General features: G+C 42.6%; 1 protein-coding gene across 2 annotated transcripts in view; it reads right to left on the bottom strand.

The window, feature by feature from the left end:
* Nucleotides 1–1130: 1130 nt before the first annotated feature.
* Nucleotides 1131–22079, bottom strand: part of Klhl2 (kelch like family member 2) — a 106378-nt gene continuing 85429 nt past the window's right edge. The window contains exons 7-15 of one of the 2 annotated variants that reach the window (XM_021169355.2): nucleotides 19856–19972; nucleotides 18174–18323; nucleotides 14594–14711; nucleotides 12927–13124; nucleotides 12004–12105; nucleotides 10017–10145; nucleotides 9354–9494; nucleotides 4460–4603; nucleotides 1131–2435 (exon numbers count right to left, since the gene is read on the bottom strand). In XM_021169355.2, coding sequence (XP_021025014.1) covers nucleotides 2407–2435; nucleotides 4460–4603; nucleotides 9354–9494; nucleotides 10017–10145; nucleotides 12004–12105; nucleotides 12927–13124; nucleotides 14594–14711; nucleotides 18174–18323; nucleotides 19856–19972 — 1128 coding nt within the window. In that variant the 3' untranslated portion in view covers nucleotides 1131–2406. Of the gene's footprint in view, nucleotides 2436–4267; nucleotides 4604–9353; nucleotides 9495–10016; nucleotides 10146–12003; nucleotides 12106–12926; nucleotides 13125–14593; nucleotides 14712–18173; nucleotides 18324–19855; nucleotides 19973–22079 lie in introns of those variants that run through there. The other variant, XM_021169354.2, reaches the window with a different exon arrangement.

Below are 22079 nucleotides of genomic sequence, written 5' to 3' on the forward strand. Positions count from 1 at the left end.
GTAACAGATGGTTGTGAGCCACCATGTGGTTGCTGGGATTTGAACTCAGGACCTTTGGAAGAGCAGTCAGTGCTCTTAACCACTGAGCCACCTCGCCAGCCCCGGATTTCTTAAGTTTAAGACCGCCTTGGTCTACAATAGGACAGCCAGGGCTACATTTGAGACCCTGTCTGATGAAAAAACAAAAACAAAAACAAGAAAAACCATGAAGCAAATCAGAATATGTCTTCCTAAGTTGTGAGCTACCTTAGCAAATAGGGGTCACCCAAGGAGGGAGTGTCACTACGGTCTGCTTCTAGTCAGTCGGGAAGAAATACCAGTGACTGCCATCTGAAGTTGGGGTGGGGAGGCTGGTGGGGCTGAGCCCTCAGTCTTATGGGATCTGACCCTGTTTCCTGATTGGGTAAACTGAACTACTGGCTACTCAGGCAACAGTCTTTGGAGAACTGCTGTGTGTGAGGGCCCTTCACAAACATGTAGTCATAGGAATGTTCTGTGTTGTGATAAGAGAAAGAACCATTCCTTCCTCATTCTAGAAACTGACTGGGAAAGAGAATGTCTACCTTCTCTTGGCGCTGTGGTTAGACATGGCTGAGTTCCAGATTCCATTAGCCTGACATGCTAATAATAGCCAAGCTGGAAGGCTGCACTAATGTGGAAATTCATGTTTCATCAAGTGAACACAGGCCCTTTCTGATTAAACTCTATCTTCATTTGTAATGGAGACTTCAACTGTGCAATGTGGTTCTATTTAAATGTGAACAGTTTGTATCAACTACAGAGAAATTTTAGCATGTGTTTCTTTCCTGATGATTTTAACTTTTGCTGACAGTGTGACCCTTTAGATTCCTCTGCTGACAGACAATCATAGCTTAATTTTCCTTTCCAATTCCACCCTTTCTGTTGTGCCCAGCACTCAACCGACTCCCTCCCTCCCACCCTCCAGCTCTGTGTATTTACTATCAAGGCCAGGGGTCCTCAGTTGCTTCACAGTTGTTCCCCCTTACTGATCTGTTTTTGTTATCTATGTGCTACTGATCCTAAGGAGTACGCAAATATAATAGTTTAGTCAGTCCATTACTTTGATGGCTGAGGTCAATATTTTTTCCCCAAGAACAACTCCCAGTGATATTGGTTATTGCTTTAATAGATTTAGTGTACAAGTTACTTTAGCAAAAAAATAAAATAAAAACACAGAATTGTTCCGAACATGAAAAAGAATGGTATCGATGTATGAAGTCAGAGTACCCAAGGTCTGCAAAAGGAATAGGCAAAAAGTCACACTGGTAAAACCAAGGACGTTGTGAAACAAATAATATACAAACTTTTATTCAAAGATAATTCAAGAAAGACACATGTTGGTCATCTTTAAAGAGATTAATCGAAGATCTCAGAAAAACTATCTGCTCAATACAAGTGATTAGTCACAGAAAGCTTTCTCTTCCATTAATAGCAGCTAAATTTATACACACAGAAAAAATTCTTAAGACCATGCAAATTCAGTTGAATTCCACACATTCATTATATTCATCAAAAAACCTGCAGGTATGTTCATGCCAAAAGTGTTACTTTAAGAAAAAAAATTAAAAACACACACCAAAACATACATGATCAAGATTAAACTAAAGAAAAATAATAAATAAGCATAATTTATATTTTATTTAAAAAAGTTTGGCATCACACATATTAAAGTGTGTTACGCCATGTTCATTCATTCCTCAGAAGTGGCGTTTTTTTAAAGTGTTCAGCATTGTTAAATATCAAAAAATACAACTCTGTTTTACAATGTAGTACTGGCATAATTCAAAGTACTGTGCCAATTATAAATAGATAATCAAACATCTTTTCAAACATATTTAAAGGAAAGCATATAGACACACATTTATATGCACACAATTTATTATAGTCATGTAATCAAAGATACTTATAAAAGCCAGCAGTTTCACCCCTCAACAGTGTCATTCATATACTTACATAGATTTTAATCTGCTCCAAAGGTTCTCTGTGCCCAGGAGATTTTTTCAGGAGAAAGAATAAAGATAAAACTTAATTTTACAAGAACACACGTTAACTTTATTCTCTTTTCACAAAATAATCCGTAGTCATTCGAGGCTGATAAGAACTAGTTTTTATGAAAGCGACTGTTGCCTAAAGACCACAGTGGAAGGACTGCAGTCTAGGTCTCTTGTAAAGTCAGTCAGCTGCTGCTCGGTGCAGAGAAAGCCTACACAGTGCTTCTACCAAAAATAATCTTCAGTATCCGAGGCCTCTGAAGGCAGATGGTCTCATCTTCTGCTGAGACGTAAAGTGCGGCTACAAGTGGAGAGGCCAGGCGCTCAGTCCCTTCAGAAATACTTGTGGACGCCTGGTTCTCATGGAATGATACGCTGAAAATGTCCTTCAGGCTCATAACGGTTTATCAATAACTGTGACCCCTGCATGAAGGAATGAAAAAATAAGACACGTCACAGGCAACACTCTGCACCTTTGAGAAAATCCAGAACCCTGTACTGCTAAGGCCACAGGCAGCACCCAAGTGCCTTTCCTCCAACTCAGCAGCATCATGTTTTAAAACTTAGATTATTATATTTTATGTGAGTGTTTTGCCTTTGTGTATGCATGTGTACCATATGTGTGCCTTATGAATTCAGATGTCAGAGAAGAGCATGGATCTTCAGGTACTGGGTTAGAGATAATTGTGAACCACAACATGGTTGCTGGGGATGGAACCTGGGTCCTACACAAGACCAACAAGCGCACTCAACGCCTGCACCATCTTCCAGTTCTTACTGGTTTCTTTCTTTCTTTCTTTCTTTCTTTCTTTCTTTCTTTCTTTCTTTCTTTCTTTCTTTCTTCCTTTCTGTCTGTTTTTCTTTCTGTCTTTCTTTAAAAAAAACAAAACAAAACAAAAACTTTTCTTAAACAAAACAAAACAAAAAAAAACCAAATAATGAAACAACCAAACCAACCTTATTTTCATTATTTAATTCAGTGTATATGTGTATGCCTGAGTATGGGTCTGTGCACGTGTGCGTACAGGTGCCCACAATTCTGGAGGAGTTGTCCTGGAGCCAGAGGTTCTCTGTAAAATAGTACTCTTATCCCTGAGCCACCTCTCCTGCCATGAGCCATCCCTCCAGCCCCTACCACCAATCTCAACATACACAACTGTGAAAGTTCCACTTAGGCCTGAATAAATTCTACATCAGACTACCTGGCCTAGAACTTTCTTTTTCCCTATGAAGTTATTATTGGAGAGAATTTGCTTTAGTCAGAAAATATAAAATTGCACCTGACACGTGAAGGATCAACAAGCACACAGTGGAGGAGGATATGTTGTGGTGACCATTTTGTGGTCATGGTGACCATCTTGTGGTCATGTATAAATATCAATAGAAAGATACACTAAAATACACAGTAGCTGTTTCATGTCAGTTATGACTCAATGAAGTTGTTGGAAAATTCTTTCCTAAATCCACATAATTTTATTCTGTGATCCTGCTATATAGTTTTCTGGAAAGTGTCATTTTGGAAGATGGAGAAACAGCAGTAATGATTAATTAGTAAAAATTAACTTTCCCCCAATGTTATATTAACTCTATTAACATTTTAATACTTAAAACATTATCATAATTAGCTATCATATAAAACAAAAACATCATCAGAATTAGTTAACATATAAAAAAATGTAGGGGTTTTATTGTTTGTTTTGTTTTGAGTTTTGGCTTTTCAAGACAGGGTTTCTCTGTGTAGTTCTGGCTGTCTTGGAACTCACTGTAGACCAGTCTGGCCTTGAACTCACAGAGATCCGCCTGTCTCTGCCTCCTGAGTACTGGGATTGAAGGTATGTACCAGCACACCCAGCCTATAAGACATCTTAAAGACATCATTATAGTAAAGATTATTATAATTACTCTTATTGAATAAGAGAGTGGGCCAGAAATCACATAATTCAACCAATGATGTACTAAAGTACAGCATCCTCCCCTGAGTCAGGAGCAATGCATGGCGCTTGTCACACTTGTTCTTTTTAATGGGGTAAAGAAGGCATATGTGTCACAAAGCACACATAGAGGGAAGAAAACCACCCATGAGAGTCATGTGGCTCCTTTCAGCAGGTAGCTCCCAGGGATTGAACTCAGGTCACGAAGCTTGGCAAGAGCCTTTGCCCACTGAGCCCTCCGTGAGCCCCTGAGCTACACTTTAGTTAAGAAATTACAGCCTTACAGCATAGTGAACAGCTCGCCATCATATACGGTATTTAGTCATTAAAATTTATTAAGAACATTTGAGCTGTAGACTAGGGATTTTAGGTATTACACAATGAAAATGCCAGTGCTTCTGTGAATACACACACCCAAGGCACACTGTTTAAGCATACAGCACAGAAAACTTTCTTCTTACAGGAAACTCATATCAGTTTCACTATATGCCAGAAGATAGGATGAAGTAGCCTTACCTGCATAGCTTCTCCCCGTGCTCATACAAGAGGACACAACTGTCCATTTATCCGTGGTGGGGTTATAATACTCTACCGACGCCAAGTTACAGGAACCGTCATCTCCTCCGACAACATACAACAGACCATTAACTGCACAGACACCTTTAAAAGTTATGCATAGAGAAAACGATTACTTACAACCTCCAGACCCTCCTCGGAGCCAAGTTATTTTTCTGCGTCAATGTCTGGCAGGCATATTACAGCAACAATATAAAATAGTTGTCAGGCATGGAACAAAATGGCTACAGCTGTGCTAGTGGGACAGGCCTCAACAGAGGCAGAGATGCTATATAAGACCTCTTCTGTACAGTAGTACATGTACAAAGCTCCTACCATGAGCCATGACTGCAGTAGCTGCTTTAGAGACGACTAATTCACTTAGTCACCACAACTTTACATATAGGTTAGACAGTATTTCCACTCTCATTTTAAAAAAGGAAGGTAGGAAGAATAGAAAAGAAAAAAACAGTCAAAGTGGTAATATTTCACACGTTAAAGTTTTAGGGAATTATGAGAAAACATTTATAATTAACAGAAGGTTGAAACGAGGGCTGGAGCTACCTAGCACCATGATAGATCAGGTGCCTGGAAGGTGAAACAACAGTAAACAGGATGATTAAGCTGTTTTGTTTCTTTAAAGGGAGCTGGGATTGCAGTTCAGCAGCAGTGCACTTGCTGAGCACATTATGAGGTTCTAGGTTTAATGGTTGATGCTGTAATCCTAGCACTTCACAGGCACAGGCAGGAAGATGCTGAGTTGAAGGGCAACCTAGGCAATGGACTGTATCCCTGTCTTGAAAGATGTAGTGGGGCCAGACAGTGGTGGGGCACACCTTTAATCCTAGTACTTAGGAGACGGGCAGGTGGATCTCTGAGTTTGAGGCCAGCCTGGTCTACACAAAGTTTTAGGACAGCCAGAGCTACACAGAGAAATCCTGTCTGGAAAAAAACAAACAAACAAAAAAATCTAAATGAAACATACAAAAGGAGATGTTAGCTCTTAAATAAATAAACAAATAGGTGGTTACTAGAATAAATTTTTTTTTGCTTATTTACAAAAACTTCTAGAATAACTTGTAAAATATAGATCTCTACTAATTAGCAGCACACACTTTCCTTAAGCCCCAACAGAGAAGACTCATTTTATTATATTTTATTGGAGCAGGACTTCACTTTGTCTGGAACTCATTATGTAGCCAAGTGATTTTAACTCCTGATTCTCGTCTGTACCTTATAAGTAATAGGATTACAGGCCTGTGCTATCACACCGAACTCCTTTTTCTTTCTTTTTGAGATAAGGTCTCACTCTGTAGCTAAAGACTGAACTTAGCCATGATAACCCCATCCTGAGTTCTGGGACTGCCCTGTGAGCCATCATACCTGCCTTACATAATCAACTTAGTCTAACTGTAAGAAGGAACCAAACTGAAGCCATTTTGAATAAAACTTCCATTTTGAATAGGGGTCAAATAAAGTTTAAGTTCCCAAAATCTCCTGGGTAACTGACATCCTAATTGGCAAGTTGAGACATGAATGCTAGGCAAGTGACCCCACCACAACTGAATAACCCAACCAATGGGAACAGGGTAAGTATACCACAAAGACATATTCCTAAGGAAGTCCTCTATACCTCAATCTTAATTGGTGGGAAAATGAACCTATAACTTGGCATGAATGTTTGTGGAATTTTGGGCTTAAAAACTGTACCAGCCGGGCAGCGGTGGTACACACCTTTAATCCCAGCACTTGGGAGGCAGAGGCAGGCGGATTTCTGAGTTGGAGGCCAGCCTGGTCTACAGAGTGAGTTCCAGGACAGCCAGGGCTACACAGAGAAACAATGTCTCGACACCCCCCTCCCCCCCCAAAAAACCAACTTTGTACATTCCTGGCTCTGGGGTTTCAGTTCGGCTCCCGAGTCTGTTTGTGGCCCAGACTGTGTCGATCAGTAGCCACCTGAGTTTTTGCCATCTGCTTAGACACTTAAGATGAGTGTTGGAAAACAGTCAGTTCCCAAGTCTGTGCTGCTGTCTCTGACTGGTCAGTTTTTGCTGCCGAATTCAAACAAAGTTTTTATTTTGCTATACTCTTGTGACTGCTTGGTGTTGTTTTGGATTTTTTTGGACCTCAATATGACAAACACTATACATCAGATATTTCTCTAAAATAATATTGACCTGCATAAATCTTAATGGCTGCATACATTTCTGTGTACATAAAACCATGTTTATCGAGTCCTCTCTTACTGGTAGTTATTTAAAATGAGGAACACAAAGCACCTGTATATTTGAATATCATAAAATTATTCATTATAGATTTTTTTTAAAAGAAATTTGGGGGGGGGTAAACACTACATTTCAACTTCATTTTGTTTAGGGCTGGAGAGAGAGCTCAGCAGCGGAGAACACTGGCTGCTCTTCTAGAGGACCTGGTGTTCAATTGCCAGCACCCACAAGGCAGCTGTGGTAACAGCAGCCAGAAACTTCAGTTCCAGGGGACCTTATGCCCTCCTCTGGCTTCCACAGTTGTGTGTCTAGGCATACATGCAGGCAAAACATTCACACATATAAAACAGCAAAGGACTTTTCAGTAAAGGACCTAAGCTGGACAAGGCAGCACACACCTACCCAATCCTAGCACGCGGGTGGCAGAAGAGCAAATGGAGACTAACCTGCCCCACAGTGAGACCCAGTCTCAAACTGGCACATGTCTGACATTTTCAAAATTATTCAAAATGTATATTCAGAACTACACTAAAGTGGAGCGAACCTTCTTTCTCTTTTGCTCAGTCTCTTAACTATTTTACTACTGTAGTCTTTTTACAAGAATCAAACTCAGAGTTTCCAATCAATTCGGAGTTCCTAAGAGCAGAGGCCTCCATACAAGCTCCCGAGGGTCCCAAATGTGACCATGGTCCACCCTAACTCACTGGCAAACAGGTGATGGTATGAAAACCAAATAAGCCCTGGATGGCCTAGTGAGGTCAGGGCTTTGCTGTCTCAGCTCCTACACAGGTCTATGACAGACACACAGGTGACGGGCATCCTACTGCAGAGGAGGTTGGCTCCCCATCCACAGGAGCAGAGAGCCTTTCCAAAGTTATGTAAAACTAATTAGATTAATTTAGTGATAATTAACGGTATAGTAATGGCCTGAGTCACACCAGTCCTTTAGGCAGCTGGGAACAAACCACTTTGCCAAAAGGATAGACTTTCCTCAAGCACTTGACATGTCTGCTCTGTTTGGTTTACTTTATCGTAACCAAACATGTATTGAGAACCTTTCCCAGGTGCCCCAAGTGTTACAGGGCTGCTTATAGCCATGTTCAGCAATCCTCCATGCCATAATTTTCATCTTTTCTCCATTCTGTTTTGTTGGTATTTGAGCAGTATCTCTTTAAGCAGTATGTAGTCCAGGTTAGCCCAGAACCTGTTGTGTCACTCAGAGTAGCCTGGAGATGCAAGACTGTTTGCCTTCATCTCCTTAGAGCTGGGATTACAGGTGTGTGTCACTGTGTCTGGATTTTTTTGCCCAATTATGATATCAGAGTTTACCATACTTCAGATTCAGATAATAATTTGCTTTGTTTATAAAAGGTTTGTTATATAATTCAGACTGGCTGGAACCCAAGATTCTCTTGCCTATAACTCCCAGTGACTCAAGTACCTTTCTTTACCTGTGTTGATATTTACCCAATTGGGCAAGTTCACTAAGAACTGAGCTCACTAGTAGGTGCTATATGGTAGGCATTTGGCTTAGTGAGGGTTTCTATTGCTACAACAAAACGCCATGACCAAAAAGCAAGTTGGGGAGGAAAGGGTTTATTCAGCTTACACACCAATATATTGCTGCTCATAACTGAAGGAAGTCAGGACAGGAATTCAAACACTCAGGATGCTAGAGGTAGGAGCTGAAGCAGAGGCCATGGAGGAGTGCTATTTACTGGCTTGGTTCCCATGGCCTGCTTTCTTATAGAACCCAGGACCACCAATCCAGGAATGGCCCCACCCACCACGAGCTGGGCCCTCTCCCACTGATCACTCGTTGAGAAAATGCCTTACAGCTGGAACTCATGGAAGCATTTTCTCAACTGAGGCTCCTTCCTCTCTAACCTGTGTTAAGTTGACACACAAAACCAGCCAGCAGAGCACTCAAAAGTGAGTGAATTCAAGTACCAAATAAAGAGGGCTCCACCTGCAATCAGTCTACAAACCGTCACCAAATGCTGGTAGACTATACAGTCTCTCTCTCACACACACACACAGAGACACACACAGCTAAAGATGACCTTGAACTTCCGATCCTCCTGCTTCCGCTTCCACGAACAGAACACTTAGATTAAAAGCATTTACATGCCTGACTTATATGGCCCTAATTGAACCCTGGGTCTCACAAATGCTAGGCAAGCATTCTAGCAAATAGACTCTTAGATGTGTTTGCTTTGAGATAAGAGTTGTATTCTGTAGCCCAGACTGTCTTGGAACCCTCTATGTAGCTTCAAACATATTAAAATCTTCCTGCCTCAGCACCCCAAATGCTAGGATTGCAGGCATAAGCCATCATATTCAGTTTGTTAAATTCATAAAAAATTATGTTGGTGGGGCTGGGGATCAAGGCCAGGTCTTTCGCATGTGAGGCAAGCACTCTACCACTGTCTCTGAGCTGTGCTCCAGCCCTCGGTATTTACTTTAAGGGCTTCTTAAATAAGTTTTGCACCGGAAGTGCTCAAAGTCTATCAAGAAATGAGATAAACAACAAAAACAAAAGCAAAGCAAAACACCAAGGGAAACACACAAACTAGGAAAACACCTGTTAAATGCAGTATGGACGGCATAATCTTGGACTTAATAGATACCTGCATTTCTTCTGCACATGTTCATATCTGCAACCTGTCTCCAGGCATTTGTGGTGGGGTCATATACTTCAACACTTTTTCGTACTAAAGGACCATCATGACCTCCTACAGCATATAATAAGTTGTTTAACACACCAACACCTAGAAAACACAACCAAGCAAATTATAGTAGAGCAAAGTAGGTAAGAAACTTTCGGTGCAGAGCAGCTGATGCAGATGCCTTGGGATGCAAACCTCAAGTCCTAACTCTCACTCAATGGCACTGACAGGGAGGCTCAGCACTGCGAAATGGAAGGGAATGGCCTGGCTGGGCCTGGGTAAGAAGCTATCCTAACAGGAGAAGAGAGTCAAGGAGAAGCAACCAACACCAAGCCTTTAATAAACTCCTTTCACAAACAACATTCTCTGAAGCATTCAGTCTGTGAAGGCATGTGATGGGAGAGGAAGGCCCACGAGAAATCGGTCTCACTGAATGAATGCTAAGACAACATTATGTAAGGAAAGCAGAGGGGCTTTTACTCTGTGAAAACATATGAAAGCGCTACTTCTTCCTGCCACTCAGACCACTTAATAGAATCAGGAGAAGCAGCACACATTCTCAAACCCATATGCAGATGTCCATCAGTCAGCCCACCTCAGATGCTGGCTGGGGCTTCTAGTTACCTGCTCCGCTCCGTCTGGTGCTCATTTCTGCTATGTAAGTCCACTCGTTTGCAGTAGCATTATAGCATTCCACTGTGCTAAGACACTGGCGCGACGCTCCATCGTAACCCCCCACGGCATAGAGCAAACCTGGACATGGAACCACAAAAGAAAGCCAAATAAACAACCTATTTTCCCCGTCATAAGATATTAGTATATGCTGTTCTGTGGTAACGATGCTTCCCCTTAAAGTATTTCTAATTTTCATGATGTGTGTTAGTCTTGACAAGTGCTAGCAGGTGGGATGATCACATCCTATTACAAAGAGTGCATGGAACAGAGGATATGCATTTCGCATTTCTTATACTTCCATCAATGATCTGACTGACAGCAGGAACAGTATACTTGTGACCTTAGATAACACTAGCTGATTCATGAATAACATCTCAGAAGGCAGAAATACCAGTTGGGGAAGGGAGTTAAACCAAGGGTCAATAGCTGAGAGGCTAGACAGATGGCTCAACAGTTAGAGCACTGCCTGCTCTTCTACAGGACCCATATTTAATTCCTAGCATCCACAGGGCAGCTCACAACTATATCCGACGTCAGTTCTAGGGGATATGATGCCCTCTTCTGGCATCCATGGGCACATATATGCACATGGAACAGAAAACAAACATGAAGGCAAAACACCCATATACATTTAAAAAAAAAAGAGGGGGGCAGTACCAAATGAAATACAGAATGCAATGAAATATCTGACGAGAAAAAGCTATGGTGCACTAATGCGACATCATGGACGAAGTAGTAATATACACCAGAAATGACATTAAAAACAACATGCTAAATGAGTCAAGCCAGAGTCATAAGCACACAATATGATTTAATTTACATAAAATGTCTAGAAGAGAGGAATATACATGGTGACAGGAAGTGGCAGTTACTGGGAACTGGGGAGGAGAGGGGACAGCTAGGGAAGCAGGAATGGTTTTACTGGGAAACAAAAAATGTTCTTTAATGACTTATGGTGATAGATATACATGGAATTCTTTGAGTCAAACAGGAAGTTTTTATGACATTTCAATTATGTTTTATGAAAGCCACTTTTTTTTAAAAAGAGAGATTTATTTTTATTAATGTATATTTGTGAATGTGAATGCCCACAGAAGCCAGAGGTCCCTATAGCTGCAGCTACAGGCAGTTGTGAGCAGCCTACTGTGGATGCTAGGAATCCAACTCAGGGCCTCTGGAAAAAAACAGTATATGGTGTTAACTGCTAAGACATCTCTTTGGCCCCTCAAAAATTACTTTTCAAAGTATACAGAAAGTTAGATCTGGTGGCATACAACTTTATCCCTGGCACTCTGGAGGTAGAAGGCAGGGGGAACTTTGAGTTTGAGTGTAGCCTTGTTTACATAGTGAGTTCCAGGGCAGCCAGCCAGGGTTATGTAGTGAGACTCTGTCTTTTTAAAAAAAAAAAAAAAAAAAAAAAGGCATACAGAATTTTACCACCAGTGAGGAAGAAATGGAAAAACATAAATTTGAAAGGGAAACAAAACAAAACAAAACAGTGAATAGCACACAGTTTTCCTTCAGCTGTGAGCAAAAAGATAGAAACTAAAGCCACTAACTGCCTCCTGTGTGTAAAAGAGCTCTCATGTAATGACCTGAATTGTTTTTCCAACAAGAACAGGTTGGGTACCGCTTGTCTAGTGTCTCAGTTCAATTCCCAGTAAGGTTAAAAAAAAATTAGTTGACCGTCTTATATAAGTCATATGCAGAGAGGCAGGGAGGAAGAGAAGGGGGGGGGAACATATGTAGAAAGGGCTTGCTTATACAGTTTAATTTATATAAATAAGCTCATTAAAAAAGAGAACAATTAAACTATATAACCATTGCTTTTCCTCCATCCATTCATAAGCCGGTGCCCAGATCTCCGGATGAACCGCTCTCTGGAGCCCCAAGCACCTGCAAGCGTTCACCTGTTGGAACTTCCAGACCTACCTACCTCCAACAACGCCAACACCCACACTGCTCCTCCTTGTGTTCATTGGGGCGACGTGAAACCACTCATTAGATTTTATGTTGTACGCTTCCACAGACGATAGACCTGTGACAGAGGATAATACCCTTCATTTCCTCTTCCAAAAAGACACTGTTGTTCTTTGATATATAATCACTGGGGGAAAGAATGTTAGGCAGTTTACACTGGGCTAAAATTAAAAGAAGACTATGAGAGAATGTACTAACTACAGATAGGCATGGCTTCTCTAGTAGAAGAACATGAGGGAACATGCTGATTACATGGTAGGAGTGGCTTTCTGCTAGAAGCTTCTACTCAGGCTGTTGCCATTTGTAAGATTCTTAAACATGGAAGAGTGATGGATATGAATACATCAGAAACAAAGTGCATATTATCTGCACCGTCACATCTTTTTAAAATAGTTATTTAGGTGTTTCTATGACCCTTCCGAAGTTATTTATGTGTGTGTGCATCAATTTGTGCACATTAGTCCAGTGCCACTTCAGGCTAGAGGAGGATGCTGGGAACCCCAGGGCTGGAGTCCGAGTGGACTGGGATCTGCTCTGCCTGGGTGCTGGAAATCAAATTCTGGTGCTTTCAAAGAAAGAGCAGCAGACACTCTTAACCACATCTATCCAGCCTCCACTCACATCTCTTAAAGAAAAATTTGAATTTAAGGTTTTGAGACAAGCCCTCACCCTTGAGCCAATGCTATCCTCAAACTTACGATCCTCCCGTCCCCAAATTTCACTTCACTGGACTTTAAAGAAAAGGAACTTCTGGTGTCATTTTAAAACTTCTCTAAAATAACTACACTGAAGTCTGTGCTGATGTTCCTATAATTTGTACCATACATGTGGCTACCACGTCACTCATATATCACAGCCATGTAGGAGAGAGGAAATTACCTGTGCTGCCATCAAAGCCCCCCACGGCGTACAACAGCCCATTCAGCACCGCTGCTCCAAGTGTGCTTCTTCGGTCTCGCATGTTTGCCACGCTGGTCCACTGGTCTTTCACAGGGTCATAGGAATCTACAGTGCGAACTCTTAGTGAGCCATTGAAACCACCAACAGCAAAGACAAGCCCAGCCATATAGACCATCCCTGCAAAGGAAGAAATCAATTCAGGGTGAATATGCCATCCAACAGATACCCTGATCTCAAAGCAGACTGCACTCAAGAAAGCCTACAGTGTCTGTTGGAGCACAAAACTCGTAAGAGTTTTAAATACTGAATCAGTCTTGAAAATTTCTCTTCATTGGTAAGAAACAAAATCAGAAGTGCACCATGGGGTGTGTACTAGGAATCCACAGCGGCACAGATTCTTATAAGATATGATTAATAAGTTTGAGGTCCAGCTGAAAACTAGTGGGGTAGCTTTCGGTGGTAAGGTGCTCACCTGGCCTTGCAACTCAAAAACAAAACTAGTATGACAAAAGAGTAGCAGTGGGGAGGGGGAGGGTAAGGGGGAGGGAGGAGTGTGTATGTGAGAGTGTATATGTATGTGGGTGTGAGACTCTGATGTGTGTGTGTCTGAGAGTGTATGTGTGTGTGGGAGTGTATCTGAGAGGATATGTTTGTGTGAGAGAGACTGTGTATATGTGTGTGTGCATGCACACTTTCCTAGAGATTGAATCCTGCCCCTCATCAATGCTAGGCAGGTGCTATACGCCTAGCTCTTCACTCTTACAGAATGAAGGGACTCCGGGTGTGCTGGCAGATCCCTAGGATGCGCTGCTGGGGTGAGACCCACGGAGAGACACTACACTACACTTAGAACTCTTTTTATAAGGGGAGATGAGAACAACAGGTTCATAGTTCAGCTCCAGTGGGGATTCAAGATTTGCACCTGCTTCTCTGGAGTAGTTCTGGCTACAGAACATCTGCTTCAACACGCCTGTGAGACAAACATCAGAACAGACGCCACTGCTGCTTCTAGCTTAGCTGGACACTTCCTACAAATAAAGGCCCAGTGTCTAAGAGTTCTCGCTCTTGATACTTCATTAAGGTAACTAGGAAATCAGGCAGCAAATCACCAGCTCTGCGGGTTTATCCTACACCATGAGAACAATGGCTGAAGACACTGGTGAGGACAGGGCAGCGGCCAGGCATAAGGCAAGACATAGGTAATCCTAGCGCTTAGGAGGCAGAGGCAGAACAGGAACAGAGAACAAGAAATTCAAGGCCAGCCTGGGCTACAGACACACAGAGATCCTGTCTTCAAAAAATAAAATAAAATAAAATAAAAATAAAAAGAGCTGCTATCCTTTCCACAGAATAGATTCAGTCAGGCTTCTAAAGGACACCCTTCTGTTTTGTTTTGTTTTTGTTTTTTCCTCTAAACAAAGTTCTCTCACATAGTCCAGAGGTGGAGGCTGGCTTCCCCTCACCATGTACCTCAGGATGGCCCTCAGCTCCTCATCCTCCTGCCTCCACCTCTGGAGAGTTGGCATAAAAAGCACAGACTACCATGCCTGGCTTTCTAACAGGCATTTTTCCTAACACCTGAAATAAGACTTGAGAGCTCCTAAAGACCCAGCAACAGAGAGCTGGCTCTAAAACCCCATGCTCACCTGCCCTGCACCTCCTGGAAGGCAGCTCTGCCACCTGGTGCCACCGTTCCTCTTTGAAGTCGTAGCATTCCACGCTTCGGATAGCCTTTGGTGCCTGGCCCCCGACCACCACCATCAACTAAAAGGGAACAAACGGAAATGCTTGAACCAATGATATCACCTACTCAAGAGACTGATCGTATCCTACAGAGACACAGACCAGAGACGTGCTGGGCACCGCACCCCGTAAGCTGGAAGGAAATGCCTGCTTAACCAATATGTCAGTGATGCCAGCAAGGGGCACGTGTTACAAAGGCAACTCTGTCATCTAGCACATTTGGTTTAAAATACGGCTTTCAGAAGTGTAAGGAGGCTTCTGGCCTCTCAAGCAAAAGCAGTATTTAAGGCAAAACAGTAGAGAGCCAGCACTGGCAGGGCTACAGAGTGTCACAGGGCTTGCTCTAAAACATCCTGGTTCTGCAGTGATCAGAGGCAAGGCTGCCAGGATGGAGGAGACAGAAGTAAAGTGTGTTCCCAGGCGGCAGGTAAAAGGACAGTAAAGGATTCGTAGATGGAGAAATTGGTTTAAAAAGAGTACCCGGAGTAGATGAGAATACACAATCACAAACTCTCTTGATGCTCCACAAATAAACCACCATCAGAACTCAACAGAGACATCAAGCTCACAACGACCACATGACTATCAGCCTACTGCTAGAAATAAATGAGGGCTGTGGAGTAGCCTCAGGTCAACCTGACAGCTGATTAACCAAGTACCTCCACATCTCCGTCTGCCTCGAAGTATGCTAGAGACTACACAGGCACGTGTGGTTCCTACCCACTGAGAGCTTATAGACCTCACTAAGGAGCTAACTCCCAGGATAGAATTCAAGACCAATATGCAACTACACTCATATGACAGTAACTGCTATTGGAGACCAGAAAAGGGAGAGTGACCACAATTCAGAGAATGCTTCCTTAGGAGCTGGAGCAAAGACCTTCGACAACGATGGACAGGACTGAGAAACTTGCGTGTTTGTCCTTTACCGTACGCATGGGCACTTTCTGGCAGTGGGGGATAAAAACGGTGATGTCAGGATTATGAGGTCTTAAATGGAAAGCTGTAAAGAACCGGCAGGGCTTTGAGGGGAAGATAGGACCATGACAAGGGAGATGAAGACTGAAAATAAAAACTCAAAACACACCCCATGTGGAGACGCTCACACACGTGTGGTCTGTGGATCCGGCAGCATGATCACCTACCTGTACCTAAAACTACAGGAAGGTGTGCACAGAGAGTGTGATTCTCAGCAAGCCTCAAGTCTCAAGAAAACATAGCACATGTTAGTTACCGGGTAAAACCAAAACCCTTAGACACGTTAAGGCTTAGCATAGACCAATGGTGTGAATATTTCAGGCTATTCCTCTAGCTCTGACTTCAAATAAATATGAAGAATTAAAGAAAAATCATTGCATCCTATTACGAAAAGGTCAAACAAACAGTAAGAACAGTAGGAGAAAGACTGTAAAATCAGTCTTGCACGGCACACCAAGCTCAGCCCCATACCTAGAGATCTGGGCTCACACCTCAGAGCTTGGGCTGACAATGACAATTACAGTGTGAAAAGGATCTTCAATGATGTATCTAATGAAGACCAATTCAAATATCAAACCTCAGAACAGAAGGTAGTTACCATAAAGACTGTGTTTTAACTTTAATTATGTGCATACGTGTGTGCTTAAGTGTGGGTTTGTGCACACTGAGTACAGTGCCTGCGGAAGCCAAAGGATGGGAGTACTAGGAACCAAACACAGGTCCTCTGCAAGTGCAGTGTACAGTCTTGACCACTGAGCCATCTATCCAGCCCCAGAAGGTTTTAAAATCCTCAGCTGGCATGCCGATTGAGTGATTTCTTAATTCTCAAACTGAAAATCATTATTTCCACACTGAAATGAGAACAGAGGAGAAAGCAGGTCACTACAGAGGACAGGGTAACATACCCATCTTCTTCTCCGAGAAGACAAAGTGGGATAGAAATGTGTACAAGCAGGAAGGATGCACGGGAGGCATGGGAGCAGGACGAGTGCAGAAGACACTGAGAAACATGAGGGTTGCAATCAGCAAAGGGGCTGTCATATCACAGACTACGGTCAACAGTAGTAACACTGGGGGACACCAAGAGGCAGAAAGAGAAGTAAGTTCATCCTAAATGCAGGTTGCTGAGGCGTCCTTCACTCAGAAGTACATCAATATGTATTTACCAACAGGGAGGGGTAACAGAGCACAGTAGCAGAGCACACACAGTGGGATGGAGATGGCTCAGCGGCTATGAGTCTGCGCTGTTCTAGTTTAAGTCCCTGCACCCAGGCTGGGTGGCTCACAAGTTCCTGTGACTCCAGCCCCAGAGAATCCAATGCTCTCCTCTGGATTCCCTGTGTACCTGTATGCACACACACATGTACACACAGACACATAAAGAAAAATAAAAATTAAACCTAAAGGGCAGGAGAGATAGATGGCTCAGCGGTTAAGAGCACACGCTCTGCTCTTCCAGAGGTCCTGAGTTCCATTCCCAAAAACTACATGGTGGCTCATAACCATCTGTAATGGAATCCGATGCCCTCTTCTGGTGTGTCTAAAGACAACTACAGTATACTCATATAAATAAAATAAATCTAAAAAAAGAAAAACCAAACTAAAAGTCATATAGTTTCTTGTTATGATATGCAAATATAAAGATGCCTCACAGAATCTCTGCATAGTTTACCTAGAATACAACAGTCATGTGTGAGACTAAAAAGTCGATGTGTAATTACTGAGTGCAATCAGTAGCATAAGAAGCCCACTTACAGTGGGAATATAGTAGGATTATGAATATAATTATGGCAATTTCCTTAGCATTGCAACTGTGCTTTATTCTATTTGATAAAGATATCATGACTATGAGATACATATATCACACACACACAATTAAATAAATTAGGCTGGAAAGATAGCTCAGCGATTAAGAGTACTTACTGCTCTTTCAAAGATACACAATTCAGATCCCAGCACCCACTCTGGGTGGCTCACAAACACATGGAATCTAATACCACCTGCTGACCTCCATGTGTGCATATATACCACACAAATAAAATAATAAAATAAATCTTAAAAACAATTGGAGCTGGGTGTGGTGGCGCACAGCTTTAATCCCAGCACTCAGGAGGCAGAGGCAGGCAGATTTCTGAGTTCAAGGCCAGCCTGGTCTACAGAGTGAGTTCCAGGACAGCCAGGGCTTTACAGAGAAACCCTGTCTCGAAAAACCAAAATAAATAAATAGATAGATAGATACAATTGGAAAATGTTTTATAAAAGGTTAAATGAATTGAACAATCCACATCTTAACATGAAGGCAACAGAAATTAAACCATATGATCTTTGATGCATTCTTGGGCACTATCCTTAACGTGGTGCCAATGGAGACTAGCTCACATAGTCTATGATGCATTCTTAGGCACATTTCTCTTGCAGAAAATCTCCAACAAGAGGCATGGAAACTAAACAGCTCGCTGTGAGCCTTCAGATGGGGCAAGCACAACTGGGAACAATAGGTCCTACTTTGGGAAGGTTCATGGGTGTCCTCAGCCGGGTCCGCACGCTCTTCATTAACATGCGCTGCTCTGTCGGCAGCAAGTGGTACTTCATGGCTTCAATGAGGTAATCTTTGCATGCACTGCTGTTCTTCACCAATGCTTCCTCTTCCACCCTCTGTGGGAAGAGAACAGACAAGCCCTGTGAGCGGGGAACATCTAGTGTAGAAGAAGACAGCTATGGAAACCGGGAAAAGGAATGAGCTGTAACTGCCCCGTGCACACAGACTTCTGCTCACGCATTTGGCTACAGAGAAAACCAGCAATGAAAGCGATGAGCTTCACTCTCAGCAAGAGAAAAATGAACTCTGTGGACCACAGTCGCATCCATCCATTCCTTACATTCAAAGAATCCAAACAGTTGACGAGAAAGGAAAGAAAAACAAAAAGGGAAACTTGTGGGGAAGGCGGGGCATGGGGATTTGGGGACTTAGCCTTGGAATTCACCCCCCCCCCTCCACGATGCTCCCACAAACCTAAATGAGTATGAAGTCGCAGGGATTATGATCTGGGCTATTCTGAAGTGCTGGTAACAGGGTCTTTAACTAGGTTGGTGAACTTGGTGATGAACTAGGCAAGGCTATGAGTTCATGATACTCTCTTCCAACACAGAAGGGCAAATGAAAAGAGACCCAGAACACTTTAAAGCATTATACCTAAGTAACTTCCCCTCTGGCAATGTTTGACCTTGGTACTGAGCTTTCTGTTCTTTTTCTTTTCTTTTCTTTTCTTTTCTTTTCTTTTCTTTTCTTTTTTTTGACATTTTTTATTAGATATTTTCTTCATTTACATTTCAAATGCTATCCCCAAAGCCCCTTATACCCTCCCCATGCCCTGCTCCCCAACCCACCCACTCCTGCTTCCTGGCCCTGGCGTTCCCCTGTCCTGGGGCATATATGATCTTCACAATACCAAGGGCCTCTCCTCCCACTGATGGCCGACTAGGCCATCCTCTGCTACATGTGCAGCTAGAGCCATAGCTCTGAGGGGTACTGGTTAGTTCATATTGTTGTTCCTCCTTTTTTTTTTTTCCTTTTTAAATACTGTAATATTCAGAGACCACACAGACCATGCTAAATAACAAGGGTCCCACAAACCTTAAAATGCTGAAACCTAATTTGTTAATCAAAAATGTCTCCTTATAAATGGTTTCAATTTTAGAAACGAATGCGGAGATGATCCTGAAAGGTTGTTAATAAGCAGCAAAGAATAAATTTAAAATACTCTACGGATGACTAAGAATCATTCATTTCTGCTTACTTCAAATACCCTGCTTTTCTTCACCTTAGAAATAAAGAAACCATATATGTCCCTGTGAAATTATGAGGTAGAACTAAATAGCAATTGGGTCAGATCTCAAGTCCATTCCTGTTGTATAATAGGAAGGAAGAAAGGAAGATGTTAGTGCGAGGTAAACTCACGCACACTTATTTACACACACTCAGAGGGGCACAAATTCTACCTCAGGAAGCTCTGGTACTTGGCTGAATCAGCAAGGGGGTGGAAGCCAACTTCTATGAACAGGAGATAGGCTCAGGGGGCTGGGGCAGCTGCCACGTGCCTTAACTGTCCTCGTTCCTACATCCAGAGATGGGTATCCTGCAGCCCTTCCCACTGTGAGATGGGCCTGTGACATGTCTGCGCACTCACCTGCACCAAGTACTCCCGAGGAAGCAGAGGTAAGCGGACGTGCTCCATGAGCCGAGCCATGAACTCCTGTCTTACGTCCTTATCGTGGTTTACCCAGGCGATTACTGCTTCAAATACCTTCAAAGGAGAAAGAAACATGAGCCTTATGCCAGACAGATGGCTTCTGTATGTCTACTTGCATACATCCACAATCTGATGAAACACATCGTACACACCGATTTGCTAAACTCAACTCTATGGAGCAAAGCTTTGTAAGTCTTGACTTGTAACACACAAAGGTTATTTACTCCATTCTCTTCTCCTTATTTTGATATGTGATGTTTGGAAGTATTCCATTAAGTAAGTATCTTGGCTTGCTCAATAATCACTTTTCATTTTGTATTTCCTAAGCATCACTAAGGTCATCATAACTCTTACTGAACTTAGCAGTGATAAATGGCTTTCACAGCTTCCTTCGCTGTGCACTTAGTTCTCATTACAGACTGAGGCTCGTTTAGAACAAACAAACCACCCTCGGGGACACCCCAAACCATGTGTCTTAGTTTCTTTTCTACCGCCATGACAAAACGCCACAGCCAAGGCAACGTATAAAAGGAGGTATTTAGTTTGAGGCTCACTGTTAAGAGTTCAAGACCGTGATGTCAGGGTGCATTGCAGGAGACAGGCAGGGAAGAATGGTGCTGGAGCCAGCCAAGAGATCACATCCACATCCCCAAGTAAGAGGCAGAGAGGACTAACTGGGAATGGCTCTTGAAGCCTCAAAGCCCACCTCCAGGGACACCACCAAGGCCACGCCTCCTAATCTTTGCCAGACAATTCCACCAACTGAGGAGCAAGTATTCAAACACATGGGTCTATCTATGGGGGCCGTACTTATTCAAACCATCACATCATGTACTGATCAATCACCGTTTATGTGGCTGGCTTCAGAATCTTTCCTGGGTGTGCCTATGAAGGTGTTTTCACAAACAGACAAAACAAAACAAAAAAACCCAACCTACGTGTAGGGGGAACCACCCATCCAACCCAGCTGCAGTAAGGAGAAATTCAGCAGGGGGCCAGTGTCTCCTTTTCTCTGCTTCTTAGCCCCCATGACAGGAAACTTGTTCTACCACGCTCTCTGGTTATGAGACCCTGGGTGGTCTGAAACCACTATTCGGAACAAATCTTTTCTCCTTTATGTTGTTTCTGTCAAGTGTTGTGGTCACTGCAACACAGAACTAACAAATAAATGCGCCCTTATGAATAACTCATCTTTGAAATTCTCTTTAGTTTTATGAACAAAGTTTGGATCATACACTTATAAATCAATGGTCTACAAAATGGGTTAACACTCTTTTATCCCAACAGAACACACTTAAATGTTGTATTTTGAACATCTTTACAAACTTAACAGAAAGAGTATCACTATACAACATATTCCCGAGAGAAACAATACACTAAGAAAAAGGCAGTGTCTTTCTACATAACCTCTTCCCGGATTGATGGGTATAGTTCCTGATAATCTTTAAAAGGTTGAGGATATGTATGGAAATATGCAAATGGTTACTGGAAACAAAAACAGGTTATTTTGATACAGCACTCTAATTATCACCTTTAATTTATCCTGTCAACCAGGACTTATTAAATTTTTCTGTGTGCCAGGTGTCAACAAGAAGGAGGAGCTGGCAGTCTGTCAATTCTATTCACTGCAGCTCCGTTCTGTCGGCATCACGGCCCTGCTTCCATGGCCTTACATCAGGTTCTCCTGCTCATGGCTATAGCCTCAACATTTTCCTATTTGGCCTTCGTGCCACAGGAGGGCTCCAGCTCACCATCACCATGAAAGCTAGCTCAAACGCTGCTCCCTCAGTAAGTCCTGTCTCCAAGAACTCACAATATTGTGCAATAGCATTCTATAATTAATCGAAACTGTCCCCATGCAAACAACAGAATGTGTACAGAAGAAGCCAATCTGTGGCTTTGGAAGGTGGGAGGGTCAGAGAGGCAAGCGACTTTCACCTTGGCCCCTTGAATTGCCATATACACAACATTAAGATGTATGGTTACCTGCAGTGATTACCACACCATGAAAACCTCTAGCAAGTAACAAAAGAGGAAGAGGACAGACAGGGATGTGGAGATAGAGCTCAGAGCCTGACATGTCTAGGAAGGAGTTACTCTAGACATCCCAGACTCACAGGACACTCCATGATAAAGAAGGAAAGCCCTGCATCTCTGCTCC

The sequence above is a fragment of the Mus caroli genome, chromosome 8 (assembly GCF_900094665.2).
Source record: "Mus caroli chromosome 8, CAROLI_EIJ_v1.1, whole genome shotgun sequence".
NCBI lineage: Eukaryota > Metazoa > Chordata > Mammalia > Rodentia > Muridae > Mus > Mus caroli.